Source organism: Pristiophorus japonicus, chromosome X (assembly GCF_044704955.1).
Source record: "Pristiophorus japonicus isolate sPriJap1 chromosome X, sPriJap1.hap1, whole genome shotgun sequence".
NCBI lineage: Eukaryota > Metazoa > Chordata > Chondrichthyes > Pristiophoridae > Pristiophorus > Pristiophorus japonicus.
The window spans coordinates 38,255,168-38,275,040 of record NC_092010.1 but is presented as its reverse complement, the minus strand read 5'-3'; the positions used below and the strand labels follow the sequence as shown (position 1 = coordinate 38,275,040).

General features: G+C 41.7%; 1 protein-coding gene across 2 annotated transcripts in view; it reads right to left on the bottom strand.

The window, feature by feature from the left end:
• Positions 1-19,873, bottom strand: part of sarnp (SAP domain containing ribonucleoprotein) — a 33,836-nt gene that overhangs the window by 3,296 nt on the left and 10,667 nt on the right. Inside the window, exons 6-9 of one of the 2 annotated variants that reach the window (XM_070869686.1) lie at positions 9,905-9,978; positions 5,527-5,555; positions 4,314-4,339; positions 3,473-3,541 (exon numbers count right to left, since the gene is read on the bottom strand). In XM_070869686.1, coding sequence (XP_070725787.1) covers positions 3,473-3,541; positions 4,314-4,339; positions 5,527-5,555; positions 9,905-9,978 — 198 coding nt within the window. The remainder of the gene's footprint in view (positions 1-3,472; positions 3,542-4,313; positions 4,340-5,526; positions 5,556-9,904; positions 9,979-19,873) is intronic. The other variant, XM_070869687.1, reaches the window with a different exon arrangement.

Genomic DNA, 19,873 nt, shown 5'->3' with positions numbered 1-19,873 from the left:
ACAACAGGGCTGAGATTACAACACGCCATCGGTTTCAGAACCCCTGGGTTGTGAAACAGGGAGGAAAGAAAAAAACACACAAAGGCTCCCACTCTTAATTGCTGTCGAGTGACCCCTGCTGAAGAGTGCGTGCATGGATCAGGTAAGGAAAGAATCCATGGGCGTGATTCCTTGCCAGCTGACCAGCCTGACACTCACCAACCAGGCAGTAATAAAAGGAAAGGCTGCTGGCACATATGGACCTGTACCCCAGCAGAAATCACCACATTCAATTCCAAGGATGAAAAATATACACAAACAGAATCAGAAACAGAGTCCCTGCTATAACCTACACACAAGACAGAAATTGAAGTATATAAACAGACTAATTCACAGCATCAAAATCAGCATAGAAAGAATTTCAGTAACATTTTCAAAAGGCCTGATCTTCATAGGGCTGCTAGAACACACACAAGCACAGCTTGAACTTTTTTTAAAAACTCAATAAATTCGGCTTCATCATGTGAAGCTAGTTGAATTGCAATGGCGATAAAGGACTTACTTTGTGGCAGCGCAAAGTAAACGTCCCCTCACTTTATCTTAAATTGAGAAACGCATGCGAAAGACCACGGCCCTTAGTGCTGGACACCAAGGTTTATTTTTTTTTTTAAATCACAAAGCAACATCTTCAAAAGCAATCACTACCACTCCAACAGTAAGCTGTACACAGCAAATCGATCTGTGTGAACTTACAAGCAAACAATAGCACCAAAGCTCTGAAGGTGGAAATATGGCTCACATCAGCAGGAAACAGTCGAGATTCAATTAACTCCTGTACAGTAGACAACTCATCATTAGTCAGGAATAGCTGGTGTTTCAGCCCATGCAATGCATCATTTAACACCAAGAACAGTTAAAATGGTTTAATAATCTGAAGGCCTTTCTAGTAACAGAACCTACAACCACCGAGTCAGACAGCTACAATATACAACTAATAATGACAGAATGCCCGTTCCAAAGTATGTTTCTACTGTATCGCGAGAGAAGTGCTGGGATTCAATCACAGGGGAAAATCATTTTAAAAAGCCACACTATCAGAAGGAGGCGCGTTATGATTTTTCTCAGCTGAATTCCCTTTTCTTCACTTGTTCAAATATTGAATGTTTTTGGGGGGGGGGGGTGGAAGAATGCTCCTTAGCTTGCAGTTACATGCAGATAAACAAAGGCTGCCTATTTCAATATTATTGCATTACCAGGGTTTACTGAGAGCACTACCTCAATTACACAATGCCATTTTGCTACTGTGTTCAGCATCAATGCACAGCGTGGACGACAACAACTGGGTATCGGGGACGGTGTTAAGGATAAGCGCTGCCACAAAGTAAGTTCTTTATCGCTCAATGTGGAATGGAAATTTTTTTTATATATAAATAAAATGGCTCAGTAAACAAAAGACCATTTTGTACTCCTACAAAAGCAGGAAGGAAAACAAAAAAGTTAAAATTCAAAACTACTCAAAATCCTTGCACCTTCAGTGTTCACACATCCAGCCTTGTGGCGATTTTTGCTAGCCACGTTTTATTGTTCATTGGCAAAGATCCAGATATTGTAATCCCCTAGCTTCTCGTGTTTTAATTGTGTGTTGTTACCAGTCTGCAATGGAGTGGGGCCTAGCAGATCACTCCAGTGCTGCAGATATACAAAGAGATGGTGTACACATCAATCACAAGTCCCTTCTCACAGCAAGGGGCCAACGGCAATGACAACTTCACTGTGCTACAATTTTTGTAGCTGCCAGCCGCATTCTCCCTGCCGTCAACACTCATTATACCATCTAGCGTGGCTTGATTGAGAGCTCCACAAGAACTTGGAGGGAGTAGAAAGAAGACATTGTCGCCTGAAGAGGCTCACCCAGGCAGCACTCAACACAAAGCCAATTTGTTTGTGGACTCAACGCAGCTAAAACCCAGGTGACAGATGGAGCCCGTTGAAGTGTGCGGCGTAATAAAAGTTTACACTCGCTACAAAAACGTAATGGGATGTTGGCAGAAACCTTCATGGACTTGCGAAGAAATGGCACACTGAATATTGAATACAGAGCTGTATTGTTACTTCAGTGTTATGCAAGAGGGTCATTATTTCGCAGCGTGCTGCAAGGAGCCCACTTCTAACTGCGTTCTAAAACTTTCCAAGCACCCTGCGATAATTACATTTTCTATCCTTGTTACAGTCAAAACATTTACCACCCAACGGAGGTCATTATAATTCACTCCATGTGCACATTTCCTGTAAGTGGTAGGTGTGCCAAATGCATTACCAAATACAATAATGTTTTCTGTACTGATCACGAGCCAAGTACAGTTGAAGCTTGTTAAGTGATTAACTAGTCTGCCAAGGAATAGACCAGTGCTTTGCAACCTACAAGCCAGACCTTCCTTTCTGTTCCCTCTCCTCCATTATAACAATCGACAAGATTACCTGCTACCTCAACCAACACTACTGCAAATAAATGTTTCAAAAAATGTCATCTGCCTTTACCTGAACTGCCACTTATAACCACTGAAGTATTCTCAGTCTGTTTCTTGGTCACTGGAGGCCACCATAGAATATTTATTGTAACTACAACTAATGGAAGAAAGGAGGAGTGGAACTGAGGCTAATGGAAGATTCCAATAGAATAACGAAGGCTCAGGTGAACAGCAAAAAGTGATTGTACTGAGTTGGGTCTGGATGAAGAGAGAGAGAGAGCATGAGAGCGCACGAGAGAGCATGTAGTTTTATGCAACTACAGCATATAAAACAGGCTCTATTGTTCTTTTATTGTTCCATTCGTTTCTTAAAGCTTGAAACATTACAGGATAGAATGAATGGTCTCAGTAATGTAATGATCCCACTTTCAATAGAGTATCCTGTGATCCACTATCACACTTCTGTAGTCATTGCATTCCAAATTCCCCAAACTCCACTAAAACTAGGAGATAAATACATGAAATCAAAAGCAATTGTTTAATGATTAAGAAACTCACTGCCAAGAATCCCCACCACAACTCCGCACAATGGACACATTCGCCATATTCCTTCTTCAAATGGCACACCTGAATAGAACGCAGAATCTGTTCCTTCAAAAATAACTGAAATTGCTCCCTTATGGTACGAATAGACTGCCACAGGGATCCTGGTTGGCACCACATTTAAACAGTGACCCCCAGTGAACAATCCAGTTAGGACCTTGGTCACTGGGTAGAGTTTAAATGTTAACCAAACAAGACATCCTCCACTTCTTCCCTGGTTAGAAAAACCCTCATACCAAACCAAAACAGCAAGGTAGAAGGAAAACACGTATTATAGATCAAATTTAGCAATTAAACTTGATGTTCGATTTTTTTTTTAAATTCCAACCTCAAAAATGACCAGCTCTAAAAGTAGAACGAATTTTTTAAACTGACTACAACAACAAATCGGTTTGCATCTTAAACCGAGAGCTGTTACCTACCTTTTTTGAGTGTGATGATACATTCATACCAAATCTTTCAGCTCTCTCTCTCAATTTTTCAGCACTGATCTGAAAGTTAAGAGTAAGCCTTCAGAATATTTGAGTAAGTTTGATGCATTACAGTCAAACTAATCACTTCTCCCTGCTGATCCGGTCAGAACAACTTGCATTCATACGGCACCTTCATAGTAAAACGTCCCAAGACGTTTCACAAGAGCGCTAACAAAATTTGACATCGAGCCACAAGAATACTCAAGAGCAGCACGGAGACAACAACTTGCATTTATATAGTGCCTTTAACATCATAAAACGGCCCAAGGCACTTCACAGGAGCGTTAACAAAATTTGATAACGAGCCATGGAAGAGGTTAGAGAGATAGGGAGGGGCAAGGCCATGAAGGATTTGAAAACAAGGATGAAAATTTTGAGACACGTTGGCGAACCGATTGTGTGATTATATCAGAATATACATCATGAATGTACGTGAAGCACTTTTACAAATACCCATATTCATAGTTTGAGGGCCCAATTTAGGTTAGAGTTTACATTGTTGTATATGGTCGACTCCATTTCCAGTGCACATGTTGCAAGCTATTCCTGTTGGAAGCTATTTTAAACAATGGACAACACACATTCTGACCACTCTGCAGCATAGTCAAGTTACTTTAGAAACGAAAGACACTTAACTAGTGACCATGTTGGATTCCACGTGAGCACACCCAAGTTTGGAAAGAGATGTTAACATTTACCACTCAAAAATGATGATGATTAGACAGTCAGGCAAAGAACAGATGGGAGTTTGGATGGTACTGAATTATTTTTGCTGTTGTTGAAAACTTACCACAATTTTGATATTCCCAGGAGTACCTGAAATAGAAAGAATGCAATTCACTCTCCAGAGCCTGGTTAACAGTTCAAAGTACAGAACACGAAAGACACATCTTCAAATATTGGAAATAGGGGTCTATGGTACTGTAAAATCATGTACCTTTTGCAACATAGAGACTGAGTACTGCATATTACAGATAGTCTCCTAGAATATTAGATAGAAAAATGTAACAGAATTGCAACATGACAAATGCCTCAGGACAATAATGACTTTAATAATGTACCAGAAACCAATATGCGAGTTGACAAACCTACTGCCTAATTTCCCTGAACTGGCAAAGTCAGGATAATTCCCAACATGCTAGCAGAAACTGCAATCTTTCACTAATCACCATTAGCACTACATAGATTTTTGGTACAGATGAAGTACAATAGTAATCAAATTAATTCAAGGAGGGTCACTCACTGGGAGGTATGCAAGTATCCTCCACTTCAGATTCACGTGCGCTGTGAATATTAACACCCGGCCTGTGCTGAGCATGTCCCCAGTGTGGTAGGGCCAAGGCCCGGACCTCGAGATGCAGAGGACTGTGGGCAGGCAGGCAGACACGCACATGCTTAAAGGGGGGAAAAAATGTCAAGCGAGAATAGCATTTTCAAAAGATCAGGACAAAGTGACTTCATCTGTTCCAGGCTTTCCCTCAACATCAGAAATACATATCTGGCTCTCAAGCAAAGGAACTGGTTTATGGTGTGGGGTGGGGTGCAGGGAAGTGAAATGGAATGAAGGCTCCAAGAACATGGTTTAAAAATTATATTTCTTGAAGCAAGCAATTCCTTTTGTTGGAGACACAGATGAAAGAAAGAGAAAAATACAAGTGGGCTACTCTCACCCCCACCCCAGATTCTGCAATTTCAAATATACTTGTAGCAATCTATCATACAGAGCAATAGAGTTTACAGATGCATGGGCTGGGACAATATTACTGCTAGAGCATAAGAAATAGGAGCAGGAGTAGGCCACTTGGTCCTCGAGCCTGCTCCGCCATTGAATAAGATCATGGCTGATCTGATCATGGACTCAACTCCACTTCCCTGCCCACTCCCCATAACCCTTTATTCCCTTATCGCTCAAAAATCTCTCTTGCTTTTCTCTTAATTTAGTTCTATTTTTAAATCACCACATCTAATGTCGGATCAAAACACAAAGATGATTTTGTTCTTACCTTTTGTTGCAACAACAGGCAAACCAAACCTATTTTGGAAAGAACAAACATTAAAGGTTAAAATCTGGCAATCTAGATTTAAAAAAATGAAAAGGTACTGTGAGATAGACCACCGTCACTTACTCTTGGGCTCAGCTTGTTCTACAGAGCAATTAAAAAATGGCAGCTGATTACTGCATCAATACTGCCATCTTCTGGACACGATTTAATCTAGATACTTAGAACAAGGTTGAAGCTCATCGTTGATCTGTGATCACCTGCTTTTTTTTATTTCTCAGTCAATGGAAGTTTTATTTTAAAAGAAATACCCAACCTCTCAAGAACATGAATTTCAAAAGTTTGAGGGCAAAACGTACAAGTGCCCAGGATGGAACGCTTCAGCATTTAACCCTCTCACCAACAGCTAACATCATTCAGCTGCCTGTGAACTGGTCTCTGAATTTTGGATTGGTTTGTTGATTGCTGACAGTTGTATTAATATTAGAGCACTGTGCTCACCATGTGAACTGCATTGTTCAAACAGTTTACAGCTTCAAGAGACAGCAGTGCACACAAAGTCCATCAACACTCGAGTGCAATTAATCCACAACTAAATTTGGGAAACGCGTTCCCGCCATCCTGTCCCATCAGTCCGATTCGGTTTTCACCAAAACGCCTATACATAACTTCCAGCAGGAGTCACTGGACAGTATTCAGGAGCTGATTTGCTCCTCTCTAGCAAAGAGGGGTCAACTGTACTACTGGACTGCTAAGATCAGGTAAGAGCAAAGACTTGGGATAAAAAATACCAATGTAATCAGAAATGGAAAAATGGAGCAGTTATCTAACTAAAGAAATAAACCAAGAAACAAATTTGTATTAGACGAGGAGAAATAATTACATTAAAAACAGCTTCACCAACAAGAACACAATAGGAGCAGGAGTAGGCCATACAGCCCTTCGAGCCTGCTCAGCCATTCAATAAGACCATGGCTCATCATCTACCTCAACTCCACTTTCCCGCCCGATCCCCATATCCCTCGATTCCCTTAGTGCCCAAAAATCTAAGTAAATCACTGCGAACAACCAGGTGAGGAATGTCAATGAAATTAAAATGGTTATATTCCTTCCAACACCCCATTCTCATTTTCTAGCCTAATTATGTGCTTCAACTCCTGAATGCTGTTCAGTGACTCCTGTTGGAAAGTGTGTATTGACATTTGTGAAAATCAAATGGGATTCAACAGTGATCACCTCTGGATAATTAACGTGACAGTCACTGACTAAGTGCTAACCATAGCAATACCTAGTCCCTGCTAAATAATTCCTTTAATCATAATTTAATTCTTTTTTAAATGGGGTATTGCCTCGGTAACATATGCACATGTACATTTCTGTTTATGCAACTTAACATAAGAACATAAGAATTAGGAACAGGAGTAGGCCATCTAGCCCCTCGAGCCTGCTCCGCCATTCAACAAGATCATGGCTGATCTGGCCGTGGACTCAGCTCCACTTACCCGCCCGCTCCCCGTAACCCTTAATTCCCTTATTGGTTAAAAATCTATCTATCTATGATTTGAATACATTCAATTAGCTAGCCTCAACTGCTTCCTTGGGCAGAGAATTCCACAGATTCACAACCCTCTGGGAGAAGAAATTCCTTCTCAACTCGGTTTTAAATTGGCTGTCTCTTATTTTGAGGCTGTGCCCCCTAGTTCTAGTCTCCCCGACCAGTGGAACAACCTCTCTGCCTCCCTCTTGTCTATCCCTTTCATTATTTTAAATGTTTCTATAAGATCACCCCTCATCCTTCTGAACTCCAACGAGTAAAGACCCAGTCTACTCAATCTATCATCATAAGGTAACCCCCTCATCTGCGGAATCAGCTTAGTGAATCGTCTCTGTACCCCCTCCAAAGCTAGTATATCCTTCCTTAAGTAAGGTGACCAAAACTGCACGCAGTACTCCAAGTGCGGCCTCACCAATACCCTATACAGTTGCAGAAGGACCTCCCTGCTTTTGTACTCCATCCCTCTCGCAATGAAGGCCAACATTCCATTCGCCTTCCTGATTACCTGCTGCACCTGCAAACTAACTTTTTGGGATTCATAGCTCAGTGGTAGAGCATTTGACTGCAGATCAGGAGATCGCTGGTTCAAATCCAGATGCCCCCTCAGAGTCGTTCATGTTGCACAACTAATCATTCTGTGCTCCTCAGTGACCATAAGCACTATTCACCACAAGTGAATCCTTGTGGTGATGGAGGTCGATTGGATTCTAAAAGAGTTTCATGCACAAGGACCCCCAGGTCCCTCTGCACCTCAGCATGTTGTAATTTCTCCCCATTCAAATAATATTCCCTTTTACTGTTTCTCTCCCCCCCCCCCAAGGTGGATGACCTCACATTTTCCGACATTGTATTCCATCTGCCAAACCTTAGCCCATTCACTTAACCTATCTCAATCTCTTTGCAGCCTCTCTGTGTCCTCTACACAACCCACTTTCCCACTAATCTTTGTGTCATCTGCAAATTTTGTTACACTACACTCTGTCCCCTCTTCCAGGTCATCTATGTATATTGTAAACAGTTGTGGTCCCAGCACCGATCCTGTGGCACACCACTAACCACCGATTTCCAACCCGAAAAGGACCCATTTATCCCGACTCTGCTTTCTGTTCGCCAGCCAATTCTCTATCCATGCTAATACATTTCCTGACTCCGCGTACCTCTATCTTCTGCAGTAACCTTTTGTGTGGCACCTTATCGAATGTCTTTTGGAAATCTAAATACACCACATCCATCGGTACACCTCTATCCACCATGCTCGTTATATCCTCAAAGAATTCCAGTAAATTAGTTAAACATGATTTCCCCTTCACGAATCCATGCTGCGTCTGCTTGATTGCACTATTCCTATCTCGATATCCTGCTATTTCCTCCTTAATGATAGTTTCAAGCATTTTCCCCACTACAGATGTTAAACTAACCGGCCTATAGTTACCTGCATTTTGTCTGCCCCCTTTTTTTTTTTAAAAACAGAGGTGTTACATTAGCTGCTTTCCAATCCGCTGGTACCTCCCCAGAGTCCAGAGAATTTTGGTAGATTATAATGAATGCATCTGCTATAACTTCCGCCATCTCTTTTAATACCCTGGGAAGCATTTCATCAGGACCAGGGGACTCGTCTACCTTGAGTCCCATTAGCCTGTCCAGCACTACCCCCCTAGTGATAGTGATTGTCTCAAGATCCCCCCTTCCCACATTCCTGTGACCAGCAATTTTTGGCATGGTTTTTGTGTCTTCCACTGTGAAGACCGAAGCAAAATAATTGTTTAAGGTCTCAGCCATTTCCACATTTCCCATTATTAAATCCCCCTTCTCATCTTCTAAAGGGACCAACATTTACATTAGTCACTCTTTTCCGTTTTATATATCTGTAAAAGCTTTTACTATCTGTTTTTATGTTTTGCGCAAGTTTATCTTCGTAATCTATCTTTCCTTTCTTTATTTATTGCTTTTTTAGTCATTCTTTGCTGTTGTTTAAAATTTTCCCAATCTTCTAGTTTCCCACTAACCTTGGCCACCTTATACACATTGGTCTTTAATTTGATACTCTCCTTTATTTCCTTGGTTATCCACGGCTGGTTATCCCTTCTCTTACCGCCCTTCTTTTTCACTGGAATATATTTTTGTTGAGCACTATGAAAGAGCTCCTTAAAAGTCCTCCACTGTTCCACAATTATGCCACCGTTTAGTCTGTGTTTCCAGTCTACTTTAGCCAACTCTGCCCTCATCCCACTGTAGTCCCCTTTGTTTAAGCATAGTATGCTTGTTTGAGACACTACTTCCTCACCCTCAATCTGTATTACAAATTCAACCATACTGTGATCACTCATTCCGAGAGGATCTTTTACTAGGAGATAGTTTATTTTTCCTGTCTCATTACACAGGACCAGAACTTATTACAATTAAATGTGCTACGTGAGGCTGTGGAGTGCCGTACTGAAGCAGAGACCATGTCAACAATTAAGAATCGGTTAGATAGCTGGTTGAAGGAAAGGGGGACTAAAGGGATAGGGGAACAGAGCAGGTAAATGTGATTCGGATTACTACTCGCGTGGAGGCTAAACAGACACAGATTGGTTGGGCCAAATGGCCTGTTTCCAGGTTATAATTTCGATAGAACTGTTCCTAACAACTCACCATCTTTGCACTGTGATGTCTATTATCAACATTCACAGCACAATAAAACAATAGCTCAACTGTCCATTTGTCTGAAAAATTGACCCACCCCACCTCAAATAAAACACACGCTGCACTGAAATAGAAATAGGTTTGACAGTACAACTGTATTCTGAACGCCATTTCCAAACCGTGGTATTGTTCAATAGTTACCGTGCAGCACGGGCAGCTTTTTTACTTTCTGCTGTTCCCGGGACATTGAACCGCTCTGCTCTTTTCTTTAGCCTCTATATAGAGAAAGAAAGAAAGATTAGAGACAAATTTCAAAAAACATGCCGAACCACTTCGCAATTTTAAGTTCAGACAATCACACGAATTCCCCGACAGCAGTAGGTGCACATGATGCAGTACGAGACACACACCTACATCCTGGGTTTGACCTCCCAGTCTGTGCCGAGTTGCACTCGCCCAAGGCAGTGGAAGGAACACGATCCCTAGGTGCCAGGATGTACCCCAGTAACAGGTGGGAGAAAATGCGAGGATAGGGGGAAATAATCCTCCTAAATACTGTCACACCAACTGACACCAATTTAATTGTAAACAAATTATTCAGAAGTGCAGGATTAAGTTGAAACAGGTCAATATTGGTGTTGACTTTTTAAGAATATAAAGTCCTTACTTTTCTCATTCTTTTTCCACTACCACAAAATTTAGTTGCAATGGAGAGATTCTTTTGATGTTTTAAAGCTTTTCTCCTCTCCATGGCCTGCTGTACCAGATACTATTGTCTGACCAAGACGACCAGCAAGCCTCTTCCAATTTTACCGAGAAAACCAGCAACAGCCCTATTTTCCTCTCAACATGGGCAAGTACTTAGGCTCTGCTCTGGATTCCCCCACACCCCAATGGCTAACAGTGCTTTTAGACTGCAGTGGTTATAGGAGACTGCACCGATACTGGCCACTTGGCACCACAGTCCTCATTTTTACCTGTCACCCTGCTGTATCAGCTGTTGGCAAACAGTTTTGCCCATCAGCTGCATGGCACAGGACATTACAGCACCAGTTTAACCAATTGGCTCAGGGCCGATGACTATCAGCATTTAATATACAAAATACTCTGCTTCCCATGCCAATGAATGGCAGTGAAGTACAATTGGCCATTACATGTTAAGATACGACAGGACTTTGTATGTGCCACTCTCTAAAACCTTCTTGTAGTAGTGAAAGCACTCACTGATGGAATCACAAGAGTCAAGTTACAGCTTGCTTCGATCCAGCATTGCTCAAAAGGTAAACAGTGTTGTTCACGAATATTGCCACCTTTGGATTACTATATTTACCCTCATACATTGCTAAACAACTTTTGCTAGGATGACTAGAAAACAGAATTACACATTCCTTTCTGTAATTATGGCATTTTTCAAACGGATGCCTGCAACTTTGAATATTTCACTTTCTTTAAAATCTAGTGACAGTCAATTGCTTTTTCATTTTACTATATTAAAAGGCACTATGTAAATAAAAGTTATTTTATTTAATCATGCTTCCTATTCGATTCTCCTGTAATATTCTGCGCTCAGCCATCACATTTCTTACTCCAGCCAGAAATTACCTAGCCTGTGCAATTGTCCATGGCAGGTGCCAATGCCGCTCTACATTGGCAACAGAAAGAATGCCTCAGCCTCAATGTTATCTCTACTCTAAAACATTTCCAAAAGAACATTTGTACAATTTACATAATCTAGCATTAAAAAACCTACACATCTCTGAAAAATATTTCTCTAGCCCCGGGCTAAACATTTAATTGCAGCGGAGGAATCTGTTAATCGATGTCATCATAACAATGTTGCAATGTGGAATGGTTGTGAACTTCCAACTCATTTGTTGACCCCACTAAAAAAGGAACTATGCTTTTGCTTTTATTGTACAACAGCCTTCGCTGTTAAGTGAAGAGCACGTCCCAAAAGGCAACTTGAAAGGGGAAAGGGGGGGGGGGGGGGAAGAACAGGAGTCGGCCATTCAGCCCCTCTGCAGATATGTGCCAGATTTTTATTTGCGCCAAGGGAAGTCACAGTGACAATCCAAACTACTTTAAGTTTGAGTAGGATTTGAACCTAGGTTATTTTATATCCAGTTTAATGAAGGGCAAATCACGCTCTTGATCAAGTAATGGAGAGGGTTGATGAGGGCGGAGGGGTTGATATGTACATGGACTTTCAAAAAGGCGTTTGACAAAGTATCACATAATAGACTGGTTAGCAAAATTAAAGCCCATGGGATTAATGGGACAGTGGCAGTATGGATACAAAATTGGTTAAGGGACAGAAAGCAAAGAGTAATGGTGAATGGTATTTTTTCCCCCAACTGGAGGGAAGTATACAATGGTGCTCCCCAGGGGTTATTAGGACCACTGCTCTTTTGGATGTATATTAATGACCTTGACTTGGGTACAATTTCAAAGTTTGCAGATGATACGAAACATGGAAATGAGGTAAACAATGAGGATATTAACAAATTTCAGGAGGACTCTCAGACTGGTAAAATGGGCAGACACATGGCAGATGAAATTTAACAGAACTGTGAAGTAATACATTTTGGTCGGAAGAACGAGGAGAGGCAATATAAACGAAAGGGTACAATGTTAAAGGGGGTGCAGGAACAGAGAGACCTGGGGGTGTATGTACACAAATCTTTGAAGGTGGCAGGATAAGTTGAGAAGGCTGTTAAAAAAGTATATGGGATCCTTGACTTGAAGAGGCAGAGAGTACAAAAGGAAGTTATGCTCAACCTTTATGAAACACTGGTTAGGCCTCAGCTGGAGTAATGTTTGATGCTGGGCACCGCGCTTTAGGAAGGATATCAAGGCCTCAGGAGAGATTTACTAGAATGGCACCAGGGATGAGGGACTTCAATTATACCAGGGAAGCTAGAGTTATTCTCCTTAGAGCAGAAAAGGTTAAGAGGAGATTTAATAGGGGTGTGCAAAATTATGAATGGTTTGGGTTTGGATAGAGATAGGTTGAAGAGGAGAAACTGTTTGCAGTTGCAGAAGGGTCAGAAACCAGAGGACATAGATTTAAGTGATTGGCAAAAGAACTTGAGGCGACATGAAGAAACATTTTATTTTAATATAAATACAGCGAGTTGCGAGCAGGAATGCATTGCCTGAAAGGCAGATTCAATAGTAACATTCAAGGGAATTGGATATATACTTGAAGGGAACAAATTTAGAGGGCTATGGGGATTAAAAACAAAACTTGAAAACTTAATTAACTATATTAAAGATGGCAGGACAGGCGATGGGTTTCTGCTGTAGCATGTGCCAGCTGGTTGACCCCATTGAGGTCCACGGCGACCACATCTGCAGCTCGAGGAACTTCGGCTCCGTGTTGATGAGCTAGAGTCCAAACTGTGGACACTGCGACACATCAGAACATAAGAAATAGGAGGATAAGGCCACTTGGCCCCTCGAGCCTGCTCCGCCATTTAATACGATTATGGCTGATCTGATCATGGACTCGGCTCCACTTCCCTGCCCGCTCCCCATAACCCTTTACTCCCTTATCGCTCAAAAATCTGTCTATCTCCGCCTTAAATATATTCAATGACTCAGCCTCCACAGCTCTCTGGAGCAGAGAATTCCACAGATTTACAACCCCGAGAAGAAATTCCTCCTCATCTCAGTTTTAAGACTATGTCCCCGAGTTTTCGTTTCCCCTATGAGTGGAAACAGCCTCTCTGCATCCACCTTGTCGAGCCCCCTCATTATCTTATAAGTTTCAATAAGATCATCCCTCATTCTTCTGAACTCCAATGTGTATAGGCCCAACCTGCTCAAGCTATCTTCACAAGTCAACCCCCTCATCTTTGGAATCAACCTAGTGAACCATTTTTTGAACAGCCTCCAATGCAAGTACAGGCAACTCTCATTTATCTGGATATGGATCCAACGGAAAACCCGCTGAAACGGAATTTAAAATACTGTCACACACACGTGAATATCTCACTCACTTCAACTATCAATTACACATAAACTGACGCAGGCGTGGACTTCTCTCTCACTTTTCAACTGTCACACGCATTGAAAGCAGTTCAAGCAGTCGGGTGTACTAAAAGGAAACGAAAAGTATTGAGCATTCAGCAGAAATGAGAAATTATAAAAGAAGTCTGAAGCTGGCAGATGTGTGCATACCTTGATGGACAAATATGAAGTTGGATGAACAATTTACAATATCAAGAAGGAAAAGGAAGATTTAGAAAGTTTCACCGATGCTTCTGAATCTCCCGTGAATGTCCCACAAGAATTTGCAAAAGCCGAAGCTTGACAAACCAGACCAAGTGCTTTATGAATGGTTTTCTTTGAAATGGTCTGAAAGTGTGGCAATTTCAGGGCCAATGATTACAGCAAAGACCAAGGACTTCAAGATGAAAATGAATCTAGGTGAAGAGTGCAATTTCTCAGAAGGCTGGCTCACATGTTTTAAGCATCGCCACGGCATTCGCCAGCTGGATGTGTCGGGCGAGAAAAAAAAAATCAGTAATGAGGTCGCACAGAATTATTCAAGAACATTTGCTGAAATGGTGCAGGAAATGAAATTGACCGCAGATCAAATATACAACGCCGATGAGACTGACTTACTATGGAGGTGTTTGCCAACTGCAGCAGGGGAGAGGGAAGCTGCAGGCTTTAAAAATGAATGAGAGGTTAACAACCTTGAATTGTGCCAATGCCTCTGGAGACCAGAGACTTCCACCTTTAGTGATTGGCAAATCAAGAAAACCACGCGCTTTAAAAGGAATTGCTCATTTACCAGTTAGCTACAAGGCTCAGAAAAGTGCAATGGATGGACAAGGACATATTCATGGAATGGTTTTCAACAGAATTCTTCCCCCCAGTTCGAGAAAACAAGAAAACAGGCAAAGCTAATGGAAAGCGTGTGCTGCTTCTGGACAATTGCAGAGCACACCCGCACAAGTCAAAATTAGTGACCAGTTGTGGCAACATCTTCGCATGCTATCTGCCCCCCATTGTGACCTCGCTCATTCAACCTATGGAGCAGGGTGTCATATAAAACTTCAAGTGCCACTATAGGAATAACTTCATGTGCAAATTGATTAATAGCAATCAATCTCTGATTTCCAGAGAGCATACAATATTAAAGATGCCATCTATGCATGCTCTCTGGCATGGAGAGGAGTAAAAAACTTTACATTGAAGGGGTGTTGGCGCAAGTTGTGGTCCAATGTCATATTCGAAGACAGTGCTTCTGATGACGAAGAATTCAAAGGTTTCCATGTATGGCCAATAAAAAACAGGCTGTCACAGAAATCGTGGAGATTGTCAGCAGTGCACATGAAACAAACACACTTAAATCCCCAGCAGATGACATTGCAAAGTGGATGGATGTTGACATCGATACAGATGTAGCACAAACTGACGAGGAACTCATTGGCATAGTCACCAATAAAGACAAATCTGATGGGAGATGAGCGAGTCAGACAATGAAATTGAAAGAGAGAGACTTGGACACATGCTGAAGAAGCAATGAAATGTCGTTTTTGAGAATTCTCATTTTACTTCTCACGAGGTTCTGCAAACTCATATCATCCACAACATTTTAATTAAGAAAATGAATAAGATTGCTATTTTATCGATCTCCGTTTTAACAGAAAATAACTTTTAATTGAGACATTATCAATTTTCATGTATTTTATTACATTCACATCCAGGTAACATGAACTAAATCTGTGTGGGTGGCTCTATCACCTTCAAATATCAGTGTAAACTCGCCATAACAGAAAATTCGTTTACCCGGAATTGCCGAATCCCCGAGCGATCGGATAAACGAGTTTACTGTATATCCTTCCTTAAATACAGAGACCAAAACAGTACACAGTACTATAGGTATGGTCTCCACAATACCCTGTACACTTGTAGTGGGACCTCTCTGCTTTTATACTCTACCCCCCTTGCAATAAAAGCCAATATTCCATTTGCCTTCCTGATTACTTGCTGTACCTGCATACTAACTTTTTGTGTTTCATGCACAAGGACCCCCAGGTCTCTCTGTACTGCAGCACTTTGCAATTTTTCTCCATTTAAATTATAATTTACTTTTCTATTACTTCTGCCAAAGTGGATAACCTCACATTTTCCCACATTATACTCCATATGCCAAGTTTTTGCCCACTCACTTAGCCGGTCTATATTCCTTTGCAGATTTGTGTGCCTTCCTCACAATTTGCTTTCCCACCCATCTTTGCATCAGCAAATTGGCTACATTACACTCGGTCCCTTCATTCAAGTCATTAATATAGATTGTAAATAGTTGAGGACCCAGCACCAAACCCTGCGGCACCCCACTAGTCACTGTTTGCCAACCGTAAAATTACCCATTTATCCTGACTTTGTGTTAGTCAATCCTCAATCCATGCTAATATATTACCCCCAACCCAGTGAGTTTTTAATCTTGTGCAGTAACCTCATGTGGTACCTTATCGAATGCCTTCTGAAAATCCAAAGACACCACATCCACTGGTTCCTCCTTATCCACCCTGCTCGTTACATCCTCAAAGAACTCCAGCAAATTTGTCAAACATGATTTCCCTTTCATAAAACCATGCTGACTCTGCTTGATTGAATCATGCTTTTCCAAATGTCCCGTTACTGCTTCCTTAATAATGGACTCCAGCATTTTCCCAATGATAGATGTTAGGCTAACTGGTCTATAGTTTCCTGCTTTTTGTCGGCCTCCTTTTTAAAAAAAAATAAATAAATAGGAGCATTACATTTGCGATTTTCCAATCTGCCAAGACCACCCCAGAATCCAGGGAATTTTGGTAGATTACAACCAATGCATCCACTATCTCGGCAGCCACTTCTCAAGACTCTAGGATGTAAGCCATCAGGTCCAGGGGACTTGTCCGCCTTTAGCCCCATTATTTTATCTAGTACTACTTCATTAGTGATAGTGTTGTATTAAGTTCCTCCTTCCCCATAGCTCCTTGATTATCCACTAGGAGGGAGAGAGTTACCTGGATGCTGTGTTCCAGGAGGTAGTCACACCTCTTAGATTAATCAATTCAAATTCGATCCGTGCTCAGGACCAGGAGGGTGTGACGAGTGAGGAAGGTATGGGGACCCAGAAGATAATGATGGAGGAGCCTCAGCCCTTGTCCAACAGGTTCGAGGCTCTTATTCCCTGTGTGCACGAGAGCAGGGAGGATGAGCAAATTAACCACAGTACTGTGGTACAGGGGGCCATTCAAGTGCGGGGAGTAAAAAGAAACATTAGTGATTGGGGACAGTATAGTTAGGGGGATAGATATGGTTCTCTGCAGCCGAGAGCGTGAGTCCCGAAGGCTGTGTTGCCTGCCCAGTGCCAGGGTTAAGGACATCTCCGGGCTGGAGAGGAACTTGGAGTGGGAGGGGGAAGATCCAGTTGTCATGGTCCACGTGGGTACCAACGACATAGGTAGGACAAAGAGGTTCTGCTGAGGGATTATGAGCAGCTAGCGGTCAAATTAAAAAGCAGAACCACAAAGGTAATAATCTCTGGATTACTACCTGAGCCAGGAGCAAATTTGCATAGATCAGGAGTTAAACACGTGGCTCAGAGACTGGTGTGGGAGAAATGGGTTTTAGTTTGTGGGACACTGGCACCAGTACTGGGGTAAGAGGGAGCTGTTCCGTTGTGACAAGACTCCATTTAGACCATGCTGGGACTAGGGTCCTGGCGAATCAAATAACTAGGGCTGTAGAGCGGGCTTTAAATGAAATAGTGGGGGGGAGAGGGTGGAGAAAGAAAGAGGGTTAAGCGGAGCGAAATTTAAGAAGTCAAAGAATAAAGAGAAGGCAATGGAGCAGGGCAGCTCTGCTGGGAATGAAAACCAGAGCGTGTCAGGATGTAAACATAACGGAGTGGGGTCAAAATAGGGAAAAATGGTAAAAAACACAAATTTAAAAGCTCTATCTGAATGCACGCAGCATTCGTAATAAAATAGATGAGTTGACGGCACAAATAGATACAAATGGTTATGATCAGATAGCCATTACAGAGACATGGCTGCAAGGTGACCTGAACTGGGAACTAAATATTCAGGGGTATTTGACAATTCGGAAGGACAGACAGAAAGGAAAAGGAGGTGGGGTAGCTCTGTTAATAAAGGATGAGATTGTGCATTAGTGAGAAACGATATTGGCTCAGAGGATCAATATGTTGAATCAGTTTGGGTGGAGATAAGGAATAATAAAAGGGGGAAAAAGTCACTGGTGGGCATAATCTATTGGCCCCCTAACAGTAGCTACATTGTTGACGGAGTATAAATCAAGAAATAATGGAGGCTTGTAAAAAGGGAATGGCGATAATCACGGGCAATTTTAACCTTCACATTGATTGGGCAAAGCAAATTGGCAAGGGTAGCCTTGAGGAAGAGTTCATAGAACGTATCCAGGATAGTTTCCTTGGACAGTATGTTACGGAACCAACCAGGGATCAGGCTATCTTAGCTCTGGTACTGTGTAATGAGACAGGATTAATAAACAATCTCCTCGTAAAGGATCCTCTTGGAATGAGTGACCATAACATGGTTCAATTTCAAATTTAGTTGGAGGGCATGTTGGATCTCTAACCAGTGTCCTAAGCTTAAATAAATAAAAGGAGACTACAAAGGTATGAGGGCAGAGTTGGCTAAAGTGGACTGGGAAAATAGACTAAAGAATGGGACGGTTGATGAGCAGTGGCAGATATTTAAGGAGATATTTCATAACTCGCAACAAAAATATATCCCAATGAGAAGGAAAGACTGTAAGAGATGGGATAACCATCCATGGCTAACTAAGGAAATAAGGGAGGGTATCAAATTGAAAACATAGGCATACAATGTGGCCAAGACTAATGGGAGGCCAGAGGATTGGGAGTTTTTTTAAAAGCTAGCAAAGAACGACTAAAAAAAAGAGGGGGAATATAGATTATGAAAGTAAACTAGCACGAAATATAAAAACAGATAGTAAGAGTTTCTACACGTACACAAAAAGGAAAAAAAAAAAGAAGAGCGGCTAAAGTAAATGTGGGTCCCCTGGAGGATGAGACTGGGGAATTAATAATGGAGAACAGGGAAATGGCAGAGATGATGAACAAATATTTTGTATTGGTCTTCACAGTAGAAAACACTAAAAACATCCCAATAGGGGATAATCAAGGGGCTATAGGGAGGGAGGAACTTAATACAATCACGAATGAAGTAGTACTTTCTAAAATAATGGGACTAAAAGCAGACAAGTACCCTGGACCTGATTGCTTGCATCCTAGGGTCCTAAAAGAAGCGGCTGCAGAGATAGTGGATTCATTTGTTGTAATCTACCAAAATTCCCTGGGTTCTGGAGATGTCCCAGCAGATTGGAAAACTGCAAATTTAACACCCTTATTTTTAAAAAATAAGGAGGCAGACAGAAAGCAGGAAACTATAGACTAGTTAGCCTAACATCTGTGGTTGGGAAAACGCTGGAGTCCATTATTAAGGAAGCAGTAGCGGGACATTTGTAAAAGCATCATTCAATCAAGAAGCGTCAGCATGGTTTTATGAAAGGGAAATCATGTTTGACAAATTTGCTGGAATTCTTTGATATAACGAGCAGGGTAGATAAGGGGGAAACCAGTGGATGTGGTGTATTTGGATTTCCAGAAGGCATTCGATAAAGTGCCACATAAAAGGTTACTGCACAAGATGAAAGTTCACAGGGTTGGGGTTAAGATATTAGCATGGATAGAGGATTGGCTAACAGAAGAGAGTCGGAATAAACTGGTCATTTTCCAGTTGGCAAACAGTGACTAGTGAGGTGCCGCAGGAATCGGTGCTGGGTCCTCAATTATTTACAATCTATACTAATGACTTGAATGAAGGGACCGAGTGTAATGTAACCAAGTTTGCTGATGATACAAAGATGGGTGGGAAAGTAAATTGTGAGAACACAAAAAATCTGCAAAGGGATATAGACAGGCTAAGTGAGTGGGCAAAAATTTGGCAGATGGAGTATAATGTGGGAAAATGTGAGGTTATCCACTTTGGCAGAAATAATAGAAAAGCAAATTATAATTTAAATGGAGAAAAATTGCAAAGTGCAAAGTATAGAGGGAGCTGGGGGTCCTTGTGCATGAAACACAAAAGGTTAGTATGCAGG